We start from the raw sequence: 20,797 nt of genomic DNA on the forward strand, positions 1-20,797 counted from the left end.
TAGGCACAGTAGCATATAATAGTACTTGCTACATGGCTTTATTCCTTTAAGAGTAGGTTGCTCATTGCTTTGCTTTTCTTCCTCCCCCATGCCATCAAGACTGCAGCATGTGTTTTGGAGAAAGAGACATAAATTGCACTGTGAGACATAGGATGCTGGTGACTAAGTCTCAGTATGACTCAATGGGAGTGGGCAGTAACAGATGTACAAAGCTGGTTAGATCTGTGCAAGCCAGCTTTGTACTTCACAGAGCAATTGCAATTTATTTGTGTGCTATTCGTTTTAAGGCTGTTCATATTTAAAAAGAACAATCAAGTGGACCTGGACGGTTTGAGATGGTAGAAATGAAATACAGAGACTTGAGCCTGTGTGCAGCACAATGGTGCCAGGGGCAGCGTGGTACAGGAGTCACCTGGGTGACTGTGCAGGAGCAGTTGCATGCATATCAGTGTCAAAGTGGATACAGCACCACACTTGAGATAACAAAGCCTAATCAAAGCCAAATCCTAGGGAAATAAATCACCCTAAATTTTTTAGATTAATCAAAATAAATAAATCACCTGCCTGGGAGACATGGGAATATTCAGTCCCAAAGAGGCACGATCTAAAGAGTTAGAGATTTATGGCTGGCTGAACTCCAGCACAGAACCCAACAAGTGAAAATCGCCATCCATCTGGTGATTATTCAATGTCCTGTATAAAAAAAAACTCGGCAGTTTCGTGCACAACAACAGACACACCAAGAACTAAAGAGCTACTGGAGCTGCTTTGCTCCATTTCTCACTCGTGGGTTGATGGTTCAAACTGTCGCTATTTGACCTGACAGAGCTGCTGACACTGAGAATTTCCCAGGTAAGGGAACAAAGAGAGCAATGAAACCAATAATTCCTTAATAGCTCCCTCAAAAAAGCTGTCCAAGCTGAGTTACCCTGATCATGGCAAACTGGCAGCCTGCAGCACACCCTTCGCTTCCAAAGCTCTCAATGGTCATTAAGCTCCAGCAGCCTACAGCAAACACACCTTTTCTTCCAAGGCCGTAGACAAGAGTAATCTAAAAACACCATCAAGAGCCCACAGACTGGTTTCTGTTTGTCTCTCAGTGTCAGGCTTCAATTGCAAGAGCACATTCCAATGCTGTTCATGGAAAAAATGAAATTTTCTTTCAAGCCTGTGCTCTCCTGCCAGGATGCAGCCTTTGCAAAGCAGCCGAGCATAGCCTGCAGTGCGCGGCCCTGGGGTGGGATGCAGCCACTTCTGCCTGGAGCCCCGTCCTGTGCACAGCATGCACAGAGCTTAGAGGGGTACAGAGACACTGCTGTCCCCAGAGCAGTAAATCACAGCCCATCGGTAGGGGCACCCAACAGCCTGACTCGTCAGCTCCTTCACATGGAGACCAATGCGGCACGGGGACCGGCAACGTGTTTGTGACAACAGCAGAGGGACAGCCTGGCAAAAGTGTAAATAACAAAATGCCATTAAAAAAAGAAGAGAGAGAGAGAGTGAGAAAGGGTGAGAGAAGAGCAGAGAAAGCAAATCAGTGGGAAAAACGAAATTCTCCATGTTCTCTGTGACACCACAATCCACATACAACGCCTGCAGCAGCAACCTCCCGCGTGTTCCCAGCCTGTGGGAGAAAGTGGTTGCCTTTAAATACTGCAGCCTGATTTACATGTATGGAGCTGAGTACTGAATGGGGAGTGGACTGAACATCACCCCGGTGTTCTGCAGACCCTGCTGGCTGCAGACTCTTTGTTAAGCCCCTTCCTGGGTGCTCAGGCAACTTTCTCCATAGAGACATTTCCTCCAAGAAGAACAAGTTAAGGCAGAAAAAGTAAAGGTAGAAGATAACATACCTCAGATCTGGTGAACGTGATCAGATGAATGATGAGGGAATCAAACAACAACCAAATGAGACACCGCTATGGGGAGAGGCAGCAAGAGACTGCAAATGTTACCCTTCAGATGGCATGTACTCCGTGCCAACAGAGTTGCTTTCCAATTCTTACATAAACACGACAAAGGATTCCAAGGTATTGCAAAGAAAAGCACACGTTTTCTATAAAACAGAACGTCAGCCACTGTGAAATAGCAGAACCACAGCAAACAAAGGATGATTTTGCCATAATGCAATGAAAACACTTGAGACACACTATAGCACGGGGGCAATCTGAATGGATTCAGTGCAAGGATCATCGGGAGCCTAGTAAATCATCTCTACACTACATAAAAAGTCACTGCAGTTTAATGTTTTTCCCAATTTCTGTAGGTCAGATCTCTTAGAAAACCATGGAAGGAAGAGGGAAGCAAAACAAAATCAGAAATGAAAACCTCCAGCTGATGGCCTCGTCTGAGCAGGGCCTGCTGGGTTCTCCCTTTCATATATATGGCTTTAAGGAGCAACATTCACAGCAGGTATAAAATCCCTGCCATAAATGTTTGGACTACAACTATTTTTTGCAGCTCAGTGCAGTTAGGAAGACAGGTGCCTACTGCTCCCGTTTGTTTTCAGTTAATAATTGTGGATACTCTTAACAACAAGAAGAAAGCTTTTAGCAGGAACGTGGGGTGAGGGAGGGATGTACTCTGGTCAAGTAGGCCTCAGCCAAAAAACAAAAGTAAAAAAGATAAGAAGTAGAAGCAGAAAATGAAGAAGAGAAAGGAAGAACTGAATGGCGCCATGCCTGGTGTACTGGAGACCAGAATGGGAGCTCAGAGGGGACAGCACATGGAATCCATGGCGAGGGAAGATCCCCCATTTGCTCTCCTACTCTGTTCTCCTTTGTGATTCTGTAGCAACAGAAATAAAATCCAAATCTACAAGATGTACAGTCGCTTTGCTTCAGCTTTTGTCTTAGCACCACACGTAGAAAGAGACCATTATACACAGGATGCTTAACTTCATAGGATAGACTATTTGTTTTCCTTTTCCCAAAAGAATGGATGACTTTATTCTCCACCCACTGAGCTCCTCGTACAATTTGCTGAAGCTGGCAGCATAAAAAGCCCTCAAGGACAGAAGGAAGATCAAATTCTCAGAGACAATACAGAGAAGATTGTCATAGTCACAGTGTGATACGCTGCCTTAAAATCAGCTTGTGTGTCCTTCAGTCCCCCCATGAGCTTTGAGCTGAGAGCTGCAGACAAAGAACTGGTACCTCTCTTATTTTTTCTGGTTAGTGGTGCCATTCAATAGCAATCAATTACATTAAATCGTTCATTCTGTGTGAATCCAAGCTTCATTTCAACGTGCATATCCAGTTCCAGACCCACACAACATCCTGAGCTGGACGGAATCTGAGCTGGAGGGAACCATAAGGATCACCGAGTCCAACCTCCAGCTGCACACAGCAGCACCCAAACCCAACCCTGCATCGCAGAGCGGTGTCCCAGCGCCCCATGAGCTCCAGCACTGGGGCCATGCCCACTGCCCTGAGCAGCCCATTCCGTGCCCACCGCCCTCTGCTGAGAAGCCTCACAACAGGAGCTTCATCGTACTACAGGCACGTCTACACGGCAATCACAAGTGTGGTATCAGCCAGCTTTGCTTTCACCCCTCTCTGACACAAGGGTAGCCATGACAACACCCAGTGAGCATAGGCTGTAAAATCCCCGTGGGAGGCTGAGTAAATACTCCAGCAATTTAGCTCACTTCGAGCTCCACACTCCTGCTGCTGTACGGCTGTCAGGACTCAGCCGGGCTAATTTAAGACGAGCTTCAATCACGTCTCTTCCCACAGTCTAGACACACTGTAGGCATCCATATACAACAGGTAGCACGATGAGGTCCTAATCTCTGTTGGTATTTCTAAGTGTTACTCAAATGTGTATTTTCTTTACACAGCTTTAGGTGTTGGGTAGGAAACACGGTGAGGTCTTTGATGGAGCGGGCACCCATTGCAGAGAAAAGAAAGAAGCCACCATGTCCAACTGAATCAAGTAGAATTTGAATGCTAAGAAAACAGGCCTGCTATAGGAGCGTGGAGAGAAAGCAGTTTGCTGGAGAGCAGGCGTGGGCTGAGCACATCGTGCTTCCAGGCCTCCTCACACCTAACCCTGCTGCTGGCAAAGGTCATCTCCAGGGATGAGCTTCAAAAGCACTGCAGCTCTGCTGGCAGGGAGGAGTTATAAGACACAAGTGAGCACCTCTGCAAGAAAGATGGATATGATATTTGCCTATCTGGGAAACCTCGTGAACAGTGAGACTGATGGAATAACACGACAAAAGGATTACTCATCCTCGCCCATTACTGAAAATAGGATTTTCACAGTGGATCCAGTTTGGAAATAATCCTCACGTGGAAAGGGAAGGGCAGAAATAACACACTATGAAGGCTTTTTTCTAATTACTCTACATGCAATGCAATTTTAAACTGAATATCTCCCCAAATAAACTGTGGGCTTCTTTCAAGGTCTATGGCTTCCCAGTGTAGGAAAGACCCCTTAGAAGTGAGTTGTATTCATTTCCAGCTCCTTTAATAAGTCTTCAAATTTCAACCATCTTAATCCTCATGCACCCATTAAGCACAATGGCTACAATGGATCTGTCTGAATATGCTGTGGAGAAACGACCAGGAGACACTCTTATATTCAGATAAATCAATCCAAAACTTAAGTATGATATTTACACACCTATGTTCCCAGAAAGTTGTTTCTGCCCAATGTGCTGTTTTCTAAACCCAGCAGGCAATGGTCAGCCAAAAGAGGCAAATTTGCATTTGGTTTGGCTGGCGGTTGGTACATAACCATGTTTCAGAAAGCATTTGGTCCTGCCTAGAGAGCACAGGGCACGTTTCCATGTTAGGAGGGCTCCCTGGCCATGGTGACAGATGGACAGACTGCCAGCCTGGCACGGCTGGGGCTGTTTGATACACGGCTGTTGCTCCAAGACATGTGGCAGACAGTCCCAATGTCGTTTTCACAACAAAATAAACCTCCCTTTGGGATCAGTGACCCAGGCTCTGCCAGGGGCACTGGGAGAGCCTCTGCCTGCAGCTCAGCCCATCACGGCTATTCACTGTGCCACGGGGCTTCACCAAAATCCTCCCATAGAAGAGATGAGCAGCGAAGCAGGAAACAAAACTAAGCAAAGAAAAGTACACCATTTGTTTCTCAAGGTGAATTAAAACCACAAGCAGGAAACCTTGACTCAGAATAACGTTTGTTATTTTTGCCTGGCTTTCTATTTTTATAGAGAGACAACACTAGCAAAAATTAAGTTAATGTGAGTAATATGGTCCTTAAGGCATACTGGTTATTTTTCTCATTAAAAATGATAATTTCTATCTGTACATATTAAGTAGTTGCACTGCTATCAGTAAGCATTTAAATGCATGCTTCAGTAACAGCTTTTTTGAGCTTCATTAGGATGGAAATTATACTGCCCACAGTCATTATAAGCAGTTAAATACTTATTAGAAAAGTGTCTCTTACATCAGAGCGAGAGGATACGTTTACCAAAACATATCAGTTCTACAAGCAAAAGCATTAGCTCCTACAGAGAGAAACAGAAGCAGACTGTCACTGCTGACTGTAGCCTCCAGGGACTGGAAGTGGCAGAGCTCACCTCACAGGGCATCCCTTCTTGTTTTACTCACATATAGTGCATGCTCTCATATAGGAGAATATATATGGTAAACACGCATATAGCCTTTTACTGTGTATACATATACATAACAAGCTCTCTAACTGCTGGTTCTCTTAAATTCAGATGACTTATTATTTCTTGCCTTTTAAATCAGCTCACTGCTGGACCGACTCGGGTGATGGAACGTGCCCAAATGGCACAGGGGTCTGCTCTTCCCAATGGAAAGCCCTGCTCTGCATACGGCCCACAGCAAATTCTGCTTGCGGGTGACTTCCACCAGCTCTGTGATTTACCTTTAAAGGTTTACAACAATATTGCATTGTATTCTCCTGATTTCTTCCCGATGGCTGTAAGACATCCTGGTACAGATTAATGGTTGCTTGTTTGTTGTTGTTGTTGTTGTTGTTTTTCTGTGGTTTTAGTCTGTATTTCAAATTGTGCCATTTTTTCAGGATGAATACCCCTTCATTCCACCCTCAGTAACCCCGTACAGAAACGAGGAGCAGCACAGTCCCTGTGGGCTGGCTTTCCCACTGCCTCCCTTTCAACCCATCGGCACTTGAAACGCAGTGGGCTGGCCCTGTGTCAGCAGGATCCATTTCATCCTCCTGCCAATCACTCTCTCTCCCCACTGACGCTCCAGGCCCCAACTCCCAACTTCAGCCTCTGCTGCCCCACCTCTCCTAGAGTCCTGACTCCTTCCCATACAGGGATGGAGCTGAAATCTCTCCCCCGGAGCAGACACCCTAATCCATCCCACTCTGTGCAGCTGAAATGTGCTCCGTAACAACAGCTACAACACAGGGACCAACAAGCACAGAAGAGAGGAGCTGACAAAATCCCCTGCGTCTTATACCAGCATAAATTCCAATTACCCTTCACCGAAGCTCTCCCATCACCTTGCTAACAGGGCACTGTTAGACCCAAAGCTTTGCATCTGATGCTAAGAAAGCCATCATCATTATCGGACATTCATTCATTCACAGGCCCATGAATTGCAGCAAGCTCAGCATTAGGTCTGGCAGCAGAAAGGGAAAAATGCAAAAGGAACAATGTGAAGGCTGCAGTCCATGTCTTTACCCTGATATAGAGTCAAATATCACATGAAAAGACAGGCAAACAGCAAATAGAAGCTCCAATCGAAGAGCCTACCAAAAAGCTGCAATTTGGGGTTTGCAATGCCTTGCCACAGCAAGGGGTTGCACAGCAGATCAGGCTGCTCTGAGATGATCAGGATGAGAAAACAGGCATTGCGGGATGCAGAGAGCAGATGGTTTCAGACTGAAATTAAATAAACACCCCCAAAAGATAATCTCTCTTTCCAAAACATTAAGGAAAAGTTATGCAAGGAAAAAACCCCGGCTGCGTTCTTTAACTAGATAAAGGAACATTTTGTTCAGCCTTGAAATATCTATTGTAACTAAACGCTGTAAAAACAGGACGGCAGCCCTGTGCCAGCCGTGCATACAAAAGAGACAAAACAAGATGAAAAAACAAAATACCCGAGAACCACGCATCTCTTACACAGCCTGAAGGAAGCCTCTCAGCTCAGTCCTGCAGCGCACTCGGGCTTCTCCACTTAAATGAATGCAGAACCTGTTCTCTTCTCGAGTCCGTCAGAATAAATAAACGGAAAGAAAATCAAACCTGAAGAAACCCACAGACAGGAGAGCCACATTCTGACTTACAGCTCTGAAAAATCCCGCAGTCTGGCTGGAAACGTCCATTGAAGAACTGCACGCAAGGCTTTTCCCTAAAGGCAAGCACATTTAAACATCTCAGGCTCTGCTACTGAAGCCGACGCTGCAACAGATGGGGAGCGGGGCTGGGTGTGTTCCTCCTTCCCATCGCAGCGCTGCGCGGGGACAGCGGGAGCGGAGGTAACTGAGGAGAAGGCAGGCGACGCTCGGCTGCGGGCTCCGTGCCAGGGATGCTCCGGCCATCGCAGGATTCCATTACCCGGCTGCGGAGACCCGCCGCGTTCGCTCCAGCAGCGCACCGCCTGCGCAGGAGGGTCATTAAGCGCCGCACCGGCTGCGTTAGCTGAACGTTGCGGGTCCGGCGGGGAAGTTTGCGAGTTCAAATAACCGCAGGCGTTTTTAGTGTGATCGGGAAAGAAGGGAGCCTATTTCTGGGAGCAGGAGCTTCACGTTACTGAGGCTGCATCTGCATCGGTGCGCCGGGGAAGGCAGCGCAGAGCAGGGATGGGTGCGGAATGGAGCGGCAGAGCCGTGGGCCCACTCTGTGTCGGTACCAGAGGTGCCCCTGTGCTTCACATCTCCATTCCACAACGTGAATAGAGGAAGATGCAATTTGCTTTGTAATTTGCTGTAAGGACCTCACTGGGAAAACAAGCTGTCCGACTGCAGAGTATGACATTGCCATTAGAAATCAAGAGAACAGCACAGCTTTTGAAATTATATCCCAAGAATTGTGTGTGTGTGCTAGCACTGCAGTGCAAACCCTCCGACTGTGAGCTGAGCAATGGGGGGTTTGAGCTTTCTTTTTCAGCAACAGGTCTTTGAAAAATCTTTCTTTATAATCATGTTCAGCTCTGATCAAAAGGGGGCTGATAAGCAGGAGGAAGACTGATGTTAGGGCAAGGGGAAACAGCTTTAAACCAAAAGGGGGAACATCCAGGTTAGATGCTAGGAAGAAATTCTTTACTCAGAGGGAAGTGAGGCGCTGGCACTGCTGCCCAGAGAGCTGTGGGTGCCCCATCCCTGCAGGTGCTCAAGGGCAGGCTGGATGGGGCCCTGTGCAGACTGAACTGGTGGAGGGCATCCAGCCCATGGCAGGGGGTTGGAACTGGGTGGGCTTTAAGGTCCCTTTGAACCAAACCATTCTGTGATTCTATGATCGATCCACCAAGCGATCTCATAAAGCGTCCTTTACTGGCAAAGCACCTCCAGGCCATGGAGCCGCGTCCTTGGCCAAGACATTGGTGAAGTCTGCCACGGATCAGGTCACCCCTGATAGAACAACACTAACACTGGGGCAAAAAGCAGAAAGATCCTACTGCAGCTTCCAATATTTTAACAAAAGGCATCAAAACATTCATGCAATGAACTGACACCTCTCCGGATAAACAGGTGGCCAAATCCTGAGCCGTGAGGCTTTGCCAACACTTTCTTGGCCATTTCAGAATAACATTTGCCAGGATGGACTGAAACAGTTTTTAACATAGGGGGCTTGCTTTAATTAATGGCGACTGGTTCCTAAATCATTACAGTGTGAGCAGCGTGGCTCACACACCGCTCTCGGACTATTCAGAACTCAGAGCAACACATCACAGGAGCCCGCTCCCCTTTGCACTCAGGTGCAGCCAGCGCTGTCCTCTGTTCTGTCCAAATTGAATAACAAACAGCACCAAAGCCAGGAAGGAATTTCTGTTCAGCAGCACCAGAGGCATACTGGGTGTGCGTCCATCTGATAAAACGTGAACGTGGTGTTTGCTCACAAATGGCAGCTATTGCTTGGAGCACTTGGAGACAAGCTCAGCATCTGCCTCTTTCAATACAGAAATGAACAAATATTTAGCGTTTAGGAGGTTTTTCCCCAGCTTAATGAATATTTTATGCATGCAGAACATACAAACAGTTTGGGAAAATAAACAAGCTTCCTGTTATAATTCTGTTTCAGTGTTACCAGAGAAATTAGGCTACCAGCTGGGGCAAGCAAAACACATTAGTGCCCGTCCCACCACAGCTGTAGGAGAAAGGACCCATCTGTGGCTGTTCTTAGAGAGGGCAAAAAGGAAGACTGGTATAGTCTTGGAGTAAAAGAGGCTCTCCTACCAACCGAGCCACAAGGCAAGGATCAGCTCAAACGCTTCTGTGTATAGGCAGCTTAAAAGGATTATTCTGATTAAAGATCAGATCAAATAAAATGGGTATTAAAAGCCAGGAAATTGTCTCATATCCCTAAATCATTCCTTTCAAATCACTCACAGCACTCGTTTTGATACAGCCAATTTAAAAGAACACCAAGATCTATTAAAGGTTTCTTTTATTAATTCATCTTCAAAACCAATTCTGGTCTCAAAGTCTGAAATGGCACAAATTCCACCTTGAAAATATCCCCTTTCCTCCCCCACCTTTGGATAAGGAAATAGAAGCAAGAGAAACACATTGCACAACCACATCTGAGATAAGCAGTACAGTTAATGGTTTAGATACAATTTCACAAATATTTGCTGAAATAGTTGTTGGATTCCATCCAGCTTCTGACATCCACAAAAAAACATTTAGTAATTTGCCATTTTCTTTCACCCTTCTGGGATGAAAAATAGGCAAGAATTCTTATCGTTATTATTTTTACAGTTATTAAAGGACTGCTTGCATTTATGTGACACGTGTCCTGCCTAAGAGCCCCAGGATATTCCTAAACCCACAGGCCTGAGGTGTCAGCTGTGACTGCCAGGGCACGTGCTCTGATGTGAGATGGAGAGGCTGTGTTTGCTCAGAAGTAAAATACAGCAGCCTGCGTGACAAAGAGTAGGGCTGAGTTAGTGCACATCATCTCACATGAGGTTGTACAACGTGAGAAGGCCACCCAAATGAGGCCATCAACGCATGTTTGCAAATAGCCTTTGCTGACAAATCTGGGAGCCTGTAAGGATAGGGATCCCAAATTCCCCATGCTACTGCATGAGTTTTTTCCTTCAGCACTAAGGACAATCCTATAAGCCTCCAGAAAACGTTTTATATAATCAACTTCCCATGCAAATAGATTTTTCAGTGTGATTTTTTGTTTGTTTGAACCCACTTGTGCCTTCTAGGGTGAGTCAATCTCTCACTTGCGGTCCATAGATCAAAACAGAAGGAAAGCAGATGCATGACTACCTCGTTCCCACCAGCTTAGAGCTACGAAGCTGGCTGCCTAACTGGAACAGTCGCTGTTGTACCAGCTGTATCTTGTTTTTCCATTCGAAAAGTTTAACAAAAAATTTCAGAGCCAGGCTCTCAATCAGCTTCAGATTCTGCTGCACACAATTCCTGCACAATTCGCTCACGCTGTTTCAAAACACCGATCCTATTTCTTCTTTTTGGGCCAAGAACAAGCCTAAAATATCATGAATTTCCAACTGGCAGTACAGCAACCTTCCGCCATGTCCCAGAGGAGACTGAAAGGCTCTGCCATTGGTTGGTGTTATTTATATGCTATAATTTCCACAAAGATCCAGTGGTTTTCTAAGTACTACATGAGTGAGTTCATAGGGCCTGATTCCATTAAGATTTCCTTGTCCTGACTTACTAAGCAAGAACTCTTGTAAAATCTATGGAGGAACTCCTTGGAAAATGGAAGCATACAGTTGAGCTGGAGACCTGCAAGGTAGGGCAGAGAATTTGTTCATTGTGGGTCCTTTTTCATATACCTATTTACATGGAGTGCAGTCATCATATTTATGGTTGCCTTATTCCTGTAAAATGCTGCAGGGAGCAGCAACCAAAAGCAGCCTGAAGCCAAGAAGGCAGCACAGCTGGGTGAAGCTCCTTGAAGAGCATGAAAAACCACAGCAGCAGTTGGAAGGCAAGAAGAGCCCAAGTGGAAGATGAACTGGGGACTGAAAACTGCCAACATGCACCATAAATGACACCAGTTCTTCGTGGGATGTGGTCTCTCAGGAGCAGATTCTTAGCAAAGGGCAGCTGTGATCTGCAAGGGCTGGAAAAGGGAGTAGAAGGAAAAAAGCGTGACACCCCAACAGCAAGAGGCAGCAATGAACTGTGGAGTTCATCACCAAAAATAATAAAAATTGGAAAATAAAGGTGGTGGGGATGATATGAAATGGAAAGAGAGAGGACGAGAGAAATATCCCATGCAAAACAAAATCCACAGTTCATCTTTTATTCATCTCAAACAGTCACAGTTTTCTCTTTGCAATTTTTCAGCATGATCTATCAAGCAATGAAACGAACAGTTGGAATTTGTGACTCACGGTTGACAAGCCAGAAGCAGAGCATCCATGTGAGATCCACCAAAACCTGGTGAGTGAGCACCCATCTCTCGAGTCAGCACCCCCAAACCTCTGCAGCCAAGGCACTGTGCCAGGGATGCTCTGAACCAAAAACAGGACAGATGCATACAGCTGATACCTGATCAGGTTACTATGCCTAATTCTTCACTATCTGTTTATGTTCTCTGTATTTACGTGTATACCCAAACCATAGCCACATTGAAATGATTGAGTGCTCATACAGAGACAGTTTTGGAGGCTGAGAAACAGCAGCCTTGTGCCCTATGCACAACCTCATCCCCATGTCTAGAGAAAGACACAGCCTGCATCCTACATGGCTGTGGCTGGAGGCACTGCTGAAGAGGTGTCAGAGCAGTGCTGTAGTGGGGTCAGTGAAGGTTTCTGAGTGACACAGGAGAATTATGAGGGTTGGGCTGGGATGTGGTGCCCAATAACTCATGAAGGACTGACGTTTTGGACTCTAATCTTCTATCACAGGGGCGAAGTCCCTCAGAGATATCCCGATCTCCATGGAAAAATAAATCAGAGAGCAAAATTAGTGTAGGAGACTCAGTGGTCCCTCATTCAGCCTTGCCCGAGATAGATGCATTGGGAGATTTTAAGTCAGAATTGTGCAGCACTCAACAGAAGCTATCGCTGAATCAGTATGGCCTGAAATACACTGTGTAGAAAAGAACAGAAATAGTCCCACAAGAGAACAGATGAAGGATGATACTGCAGCATCTAGAAATGGGAGAAAACCACATGGGAGTAGGAACTGGTGGGTCAACAAAAAGCTCAAACTGTGGGTTTCAGCATGAAGCCCTGTACTTCTGCATGCACACCAAGGCTTTTAATTGGAATGTATGAAAATCTGTACCCTGCAATGTCACTTCCTGGCTTCACTGGTCCTAAAGTGGGACCTCCAAGGATGAGTGCTTCCATGAGGACATAGCGTGGATGCATCCAGTGGAGATGCCTCAGCTCTGTTGCTGCCTCTGCTCTAGGTGCTTCAGGTCCCTCTTACCACAGGGATAGGGGAATCAGTGCCCAAAAAGGCAGGGAATAGTATGGGACAAAGGTGATGGTCATCAGCTCCACCTAAAATCTACCCCACCAGAACTGTCTGTGGTATTTTAAGTTTTTGGTTTAGGGTCTGAGAATGCAAAAAGTTGTAGCACACCTGAAGCTCTCTGAAGAGCACTAAAAGAAAACATCTCGCTACGGTAACATCATGGCACCACTATCCAGGAATTGAGATGTTCTTGCAGGTTGCACAGCCTGTTTTCTTTTCTTTGAGCTTTATGACTTTTTGTTACTCATCTTAGGGCTCAGTCATGCTGAGCACTGAGCTATTTCACCTACGTTGTCCCCACGACTCCAGGGCACAGGCAGATCACTCATGTACTCCCATGTTTGCACAGCCTGCCTAGGGATGGAATGTTCTTCATACTGGGGATTCTGGGTTTTCTAAGGCACTACGTGCACATACCAATTTTGCTGCATGCTAAAGTATGTAATAAATAGTAACCATTAACTTTGAATTGAAGCAAGAGCCCACCTAGAAAAGGATAAAGCTTACATACCATAATGGGCAGTTAAAATGTCATCAAAGGCTTAGAAAGTGAAGTACAAAGATCTCCACTGGTATCAACTTGGCTGCTGAAAAAAATGAAGGTAACACTGCCCTGCAGCAATTAAAGAAAGCACTGTCAGAAAATAAATGCAGACAGCTGGCAGAGAGTCAAAAACTTACCACAAAGAACGTGGTACACATATTTGTCATCTTAATGAAAGTAAAGTAAACCAGTTTATCTGCTCATTTTCATTTGCAAAGGCACAGTTTAGTGGGAGGCTGAATGCCATGGGTACGAGCGACATGAACATTTGCAGACTGGCAGGAATGTCTCAACCCTAATACCATAGTAGGTCATATCAGAAAGAGCAGTCAGACATTTTACACTGTAAAGAGAGGGATTCTTGGCCAACAGGAGGATTATTTACCTGCCTAAGAGCAAGGCTGCTTCACTGCCAGTGCAACACCTGTGAGCTGCCCAGCTCTAAGAGTGGTGCTGCAGTGGGACAGCTGCCCAGGGAGGTGGTGGAGTCACTGTCCCTGGAGGTGTTCCAGAACCATGGAGATGTGGCACTGAGGACGTGGGCAGTGGGCATGGTGGGATGGGTTGATGGTTGCACTTGATGATCTCAGTGATCTTTTCCAACCTTAATGATTCCATGACTCCATGAGCTCTTGGAGAAGGGTGCTCCACAGGTGCTGGTAAGTGGCCAGTTAATGCCAAGTGTGGGGGCCTCACACAGAGCCATGTTCCCTCCCCAGAGGGCAGCAGGAAGCCTGGAGGCAAAGCCCTGCCCTCTCACTGTGGCATCCACTGGCACAGCGGAACCCTGTGGTAATGAGCTCTGAAATAGATGCCATTTGTGATAAGAGTCCAGTGTTTATTTAAGTTTGCAAAGAGCAGTTCTGGATATAGGAAGCATCCGGTGAGAGAGCAGTTATTTTAAGAAGAAATGTTTGATTTCCACTGCAGGGAATTATTTGAAAAAAAACAAAAAACCCAAAAATAATAATTAAAAAACTAACAAATAAAGCATTCATTCAAGTTTTACTTCCTATTTTTACCATGTCAATAATATCTTAAAGCAATCTACCCCTAGCAGAAAGCAAAGCATGTTCTCCCAGTCTCTCCTTAAATAAATAAAGGAAAAGGTACAGCCTTATGGCAGGAGAAACCTATACACACAGCAAATAGAAGGGCATAACTGGATTCATCTTACTCATACCCAGAACCTGAGCAATAAGAGTAATAACGTGTGTGAATATATATATACCTCCCTAATAACACGTACACATCTAAAGATATGGATACATGCATAAAAGCTAGTGCTGCATATGAATGCTTCCAAGCCTTCCCATCTTTCCTAGTTCATACTCTCTGTTATATGTGCACGTTAAGGAGTGAAAGATGTATCCATAATAACAACTGTCCTGTCAATGTCCTCCTAGGAGGCTGAGCTACGTGAGAAAAAGAAGAAAGGTTGACATTACAACCTCTCCCATTTGCAGGAGCAGAGTGGCAGCAGCATTTCCAGTCAGTTGGTTTCACAGCCTAGCTGTGAACTGTCCCTTTGAAATTCCCTTTTAGCGTTCTTGTCCCAAATTTGGTGGAGCAAACAATAAATGATAAATAATGAACAACTTTACCCATTTGCCTGAAGCAGCAAACAACCTCTGGCCATTACCAACCTGCCTGGTCTTCACCAGCTCTTCTGTCTTTCAAGCTTTCAATTTTCTACACAACAGCTACTGCTCATTATCTACAGATGAAATCCAATCAGCCCACCTGATTGCTTTATGGGCATCTTCCTGGCACTCATTTTAATGTTCCCAGGACAGCATTTGTAATTACAAGGTCTGCTGATAGTAAAATCCCATCGAGAATGTTTTCATTGGCTTTCTTAGTCATTGACACCTGAGATTCATTCCCAGCTGCACCCCACTTTGCTAAAACCAAGCAGCACAGCTGAAGGAACAGCCCTGGAGAAAACCAGAAGCCAGCAGGGATGTCCCAATTTCATCTCAGTCTTCTAACTTCTAACCAAAAACATAATTATGCTGACAGAATACTCACGGCAGTGACCAAAATGCTAAATATGGTCTTTAAAATTAGAAAGATACTTTGCTTAACCAGAATTAAACCCAAACTTGCAGAGCTCCCACGAGGCACCCTGCAGCTACCAGTGCCAGGTGAGCTTCTGAGCAGGAATGAGGCTCCAGAACAGCAGCATCACCTGGTTGGAAGGATGGAGAATTAAATCTTGTTTCTTGGGGAGCATTCTGCAGTTTAAATCATCTTTTTCTGCTTCTTAGGACTACGTGCTCTTCAGTCACAGTGCCTTTTTACAGAACAGCATGTACCAACGTGCACCAGTTGGTGTGATTTGGATGCAGCGATGATAGCACAGCATTAAACAGGCAGCATTAGGAACCCCTGGGGTGACATTTGGTGGGACACCAGCACTGAGTGTGACAAACAGCACCGCTGGATCAACAAACAGCCACTGGCTGAGGGCTGTGCAAACCACTCCTTTCACCCTTGCCCTTTCTGCTGGATACCTCTGCGGTGCTCCTGCCAAAGACAATCCACCCCTACAGTTCATTAAAATACTCTGAGAACTGTATTTTAGAATACATTAATTGCTATATGCACTTACTGTTGGCAGAGCTCTTTTAGAGAACGCACAAGGTGGCAGCTGTTTTGGAAAAGGAGGAGTAAATACAGCTCCAAAACACTCTTGGATTGCCCTCTCATAGCACTCAGAGTTAAAACACAGCTAATGTGGCATAATATACCAGTTATAACGTCCTGAAACAAAATAAACATTCCCAACCACACAGGGCTTAAGGTATTTGTTTCTCCAGGACCACTGATTCTCGTCTTGATTGCAAAGAAATGTGAAAAGCAAATTTCCCAGTCCCTCAGCCTTCCAGTTCCACACACCTGAAATACCAACGTTTAACAGACTGCAGGGGTCCGTGGGGACCTCCAGCTGCAGTGCTGCCAGCATGTTGGCATGTGTAATAAGCTGTCTTCCAGCTCAGCCGTGGCTTTTATGCAGAATTTTTCTCTGCAGAATGTTCTCTTCGGTGTCAGAGCCCAATTGCCTCTCATCAGAGCCTCAGAGCAGACTTCCACTGAAGTTTTATTGGCAGACCCAATTTCAAGGAAAGGGATATAGAAACATCTTAAACTTTGCAGCATAACATTTCAGTGCTTTTGGGAGATCGACTATGGATGGAGTCAGATTTTTGTGTAGTGTGGTGACAGCACCTCAAGCCATGGTAGATACTGAGCTATTCCGCTCTATTTTCTCTAGAGCAGAAGGAAGGGATGCAGAAAGGAACCAGGAGATTAAAACAGAGGCCCCAGAACTGCCTGCAGTATGCCATTTCAAATGACAGATTTCAAAGTCAAGGATGGAAGTGATCGCTGACTACATTTAAAGTTAACATGGAGCTTAACACCCAATAGCCCCAGATCTCTCTAGCCTTTACCCACCTGCCTTTGATAACACTAGCTGTGGTCTTTCAAGACAAAACTGGCTCACACGAGTGGTTCAGAGCCATCAAGAGAAAACTGGACACCAGCACCATCTGCTATTACATGGCTAACCTTCCTCTTGAACGTATTACTCATTTTAGTTTTGCAAAACTGAATAGGTTTATCTTGGTAACTGCTAGAGTGTGAAGCTCTTGTACTGAAAGGATAAAAGCAATGCTCTTGCATGGGCTGTATAGAGGATCACTGGGAGAAGAAGAGGTGATTCACATGCTGAAGGTTAAAGCAAATGGAGAACTTTGGTCAGAACAAATGGAGAGCTTTGGGACAGGAAGAATTTCCTCTTCTGCCTTCCCTCCTTCTCCAGTGTGAAAGTGCTTTGTTTGGTTGTTTGCTTTTCATCTTTTGATGTGTGGTCCCTTTTCTAGGGCCACCTGGGAAATTTATCTAACAAATTCTTCCTGCCAGGAAAGAATAGCTCAAAATAAAGAACTGGTAGCATACTTGATGATTTGGCCCCTTTCCTGTAGCATATCATGGTTGCAGCTTTTGGTTTTTGTGACAGGTCTAGGCTTTGTTATTAGAAGCTGTGATATATGATGTGGACCGTTGTGTGCGTGTGGCTCGGTGTACAGGGTGTCATAAATGTTCTGCTGATCCTTGCAGCGTGAAGCCTTTGAGGGCAGCTGGTACCAATGCTGGCAGATGAACACCTCTAAGAAGGAAAGAACTGGAGATGTTTCCATCCAAAAAGAAAGCAAGCCCAGCACTGTGGGGACGTATCTTAATGTTTGTGTCTCTCTCTCAACGCACACACGAACAATATGCTCACTGGCAACAAGTGCCATTGCACACAGATCTTTTAAGAAACTTAATTTGTTGTTGCAAGCAACCACCAGCTCAGCTCGTTCCTCCAGATGTAACCACAAACATTCAGCCGCTTAAGCTCCGCTTTCAAGCCAAATTCGTCCCTTTTTTTCATAGAGGAAATGAGGTAGCAGGACAATACAGAGCAGCCCACAGCGATCTTTCCCCACTACTGAAGTTGTTTGGTTTGTAAAAATCATAAAGAGCAGTTCCTGTGTCAGCTGCTCACAACGCTTCAGTGCAAGTCAGCAGCTCTCATACCTTACAGAACTAGTTTTAAAGTCATAAACTTGATATATGGCTTCAGCTACAGACACATATTCAAAACTGGGATTGCATCTGAATCAACTATTTGGCAATTTCTATTTTAACAACCTGTTTTAAGTCGCCTTTAAGCCTTGCCAAATAGTAATGAGAAAGAGCAGAAGTTTTTCAGAGCTGCATCTGCCCCAAACAGGAACTGACTGGGGAAACTTCAGCCAAAATATTTCAGCCATTTCTTAAAAACGTTGCTGGAAAATGTCCTTTTTTTTTCCTTTAAATAGCAAAAACAATTTGATGGTGAGTTCTATTGGGAAATCTCTAGCTTGTCCTTGGTTTTAATTGAAGAGCCTCAATTCAGCAGGGCAGAGAGTGCACCACGCAAACATTTCTGTTCTTACAAAAAGGCACCTAAATGCAGCTGCTCTATATGGGGATGCTGACACATACAATGATCTGTGCTCCACAGGGGAATGTTTCACCAATATGCCTGGCATCCTTTGGCAGGAATTACATTGTTCTTCTTTGTGATTGATGAAATTTCTGCAAAAAGGGGACTGAAGCTGGTAGCACTGCCCAGTGTCTGTATGGGTGCAAGGAAGCTGAAGGCCTGGTACGTTACCTCAGCACAACTCAATGCTATATTACAGGCTTACACATCAGTAACTGTATTTTAATGCATCTGTAGAAAAGAAAGGAATGTAAGCTGGATAGACTACTTATGTCCAAATGTTTCCTAACTTTGGTCCTCACTTTGTAACCTTACCAATATTCTTTCAACACTTCTTGCGTGGGTATGCTTATATAAAATCTTCATTAATTTGGGCTGGAATAGTCAAAGAAACCTAATGAAACAAATACAAATCCTCTTTGATTCATAATAGCCATTGAAACAGCACCATGCATACATAATAAACAGCATGTTCTTTGCTGTTGAGTACCTCTGCCAATTAAAGCAACCCCAGTGCTGATTTTCCCAACCACCAAAGACAAATACGATCAAAAAAGTTATTTTTGAAAGTCAATAGCAAGGCAAGCTCTCCCACTGAGAGAAAGCCCAGCCTGGTCTGTTTCACTGCCTCCTGCCCTTATGTGCTTGGGGAATTCAAATTCAAGGCAAACTGTATGTAACTTGTGAAGAGCAAAGAGGAACCTGGAAGTACTATAAGGTTATGGAGGAGAACAACTGGAAACACAGAACAACAAAATACACATACGTGTTTCACACTGTGTTGGCTATGAGTACTTCTTGTTTGAAATCTCAAGCACAACATCAAGCACTTCATGCCCCAAGCCTGATGTGGATATTTGGCAATCCATTATCCGTGTGCAAAAGAATAAAGAAAATGCTGCCCTTTGTACTTCTGTACTGGCTGTTTACTTCTGGCAAGAGTTCGCAGTTCCTGAGATCTTATAATACTTTGTGCATCCACCAAGCTGCAAAGGTTTGAGAACTCTACCAGACCCTGGGCCAAAAGTTTAACTAACAACTACAAAAGAAGAGCTGAGATCTTCAAAGAGAAAGAGGAAGGAAATCTGCTGTCAACCTAAAAAAAGAAAAAAAAAAAAAAGCAGATGATTTATTGCTCACAAGTTTACTTTGGGAAAAAAAAAATAATCCTATGAGACTGAATTATGAAAGGCAATAGAAGCTTCAGTCCTACCCCCGAAAACTGACACCATTACCTCTACAGCAGGGATGGGCTACCTGGTCCTTCATAGAGCTACTGGTGGGTAAGCTGTCCCAGTCCCTCTGGGTAACCATAGGTGACTCCTCAACACTCAGGTGATCCGACATCTACACTGAAGAAGCCCTTCAAATAAGCAGCAGGGGCAGGTGAAATGTTGGGGCAGACTGTACCCAACTGTACCACAAATCGAGGTAAAAAGATCTTTGTGCTTCTCTCACTGATGCCAGACAAAGACGAGGGAGGTGAAGTCTTTGTGGAAAGCACAGGAGTGAAAAAGAGGCACAGAGATGTCACAGGAGTCAAAGAGTAAAGGACAAGGAAGGCAACTGCTCAGCAAACAGAACAAAGTAGGAAGTAGGAATGTAGCTGTAGCAAGAGTACAGGAAAAGGAGACCATGGTTGATAGTCCACATATATTTCAGTGTTTTTCACTGAAGAGATCTCAGAGCTCTGTAATTAGTAAAAAATATATATGTTTTTGCCATAGAACTATCACCAGCTCAGATCATGGTAACTATAATTTCAGCTGACGAAGTGCTGGGTTAGTTGGGATAACACAGATTTGTGTACTCTAAAATGACAAAGCCCTTAAGCTTTGCTAATGACCCAAAATGATCCATGGGCCTCCTAGAGCCTGATGGCTCTCAAGTAGTGTTTGTTAACAAATATCAGATGCTAACACTAATAACAGTCAAGAACCTGCACTATGTAGAAGCAACAGCAATCTCCACAGGCCGTGTTTCCCTGCTGGGATCCATGAGTACTTTTGACTATGAGCAGCATCTTATTACATACAGAAATATTTAGATAATTATAGCAACCAAGAGCGACTCCAGGAAAAAAAACTATCTTACTTCACTCAAGTACCTCAACACCTTAATAGAGTAATTCAGCTCTTGTTGTCTGTCCCGCACAGCTGCAATCCCTTTGAGCAGTTCCAAAGTAATGCCACCTTCGAGGCAACATGTCTAAATTCGGGAGGCAAGGCAGCCCAGCAGGCAGCCCCCAGGTGCTGGGAGCAGAAAGAAATTCCAAAGCCAAAATGCTATTCAGAAGTTTGAAACTAAGAAAGGAATTTTCACCAGAAAAGCTGTGCAGTGAAGTGGCCCGGCTGAACGGCCAGCTGCCAGGGAAACATAAGAGTGGATGGCTCTGCAAGGGGCAAGGCATTCTCTGCTGCCTGAAGTGACAGGTTGGCTCCTATTCCTCTGCTGCCAACAGGCGCAAATGGCTTTTGCAGCCCGCAGTGCAAATTTGCATGAAAAAAGAAGCGCAGCAAAATAAAAATGTTATGAAGATGAAGGCAGAAAGCAGTCACAAATTAGGATTTTCCAGGCTGCAACTGGTTTGTGGGCTG

General features: G+C 44.9%; 1 protein-coding gene across 12 annotated transcripts in view; it reads right to left on the reverse strand.

The window, feature by feature from the left end:
* Positions 1-20,797, reverse strand: part of PRKAG2 (protein kinase AMP-activated non-catalytic subunit gamma 2) — a 182,415-nt gene that overhangs the window by 126,244 nt on the left and 35,374 nt on the right. The window contains exon 1 of one of the 12 annotated variants that reach the window (XM_015281206.4): positions 7,273-7,451. The exons of 9 other annotated variants lie outside the window; for them this stretch is intronic. In XM_015281206.4, coding sequence (XP_015136692.2) covers positions 7,273-7,353 — 81 coding nt within the window. In that variant the 5' untranslated portion in view covers positions 7,354-7,451. Of the gene's footprint in view, positions 1-1,853; positions 1,924-7,108; positions 7,452-20,797 lie in introns of those variants that run through there. 2 more of the 12 variants (XM_015281208.4, XM_040680122.2) reach the window with 2 other exon arrangements.

The sequence above is a fragment of the Gallus gallus genome, chromosome 2, assembly GCF_016699485.2.
Source record: "Gallus gallus isolate bGalGal1 chromosome 2, bGalGal1.mat.broiler.GRCg7b, whole genome shotgun sequence".
Lineage (NCBI taxonomy): Eukaryota > Metazoa > Chordata > Aves > Galliformes > Phasianidae > Gallus > Gallus gallus.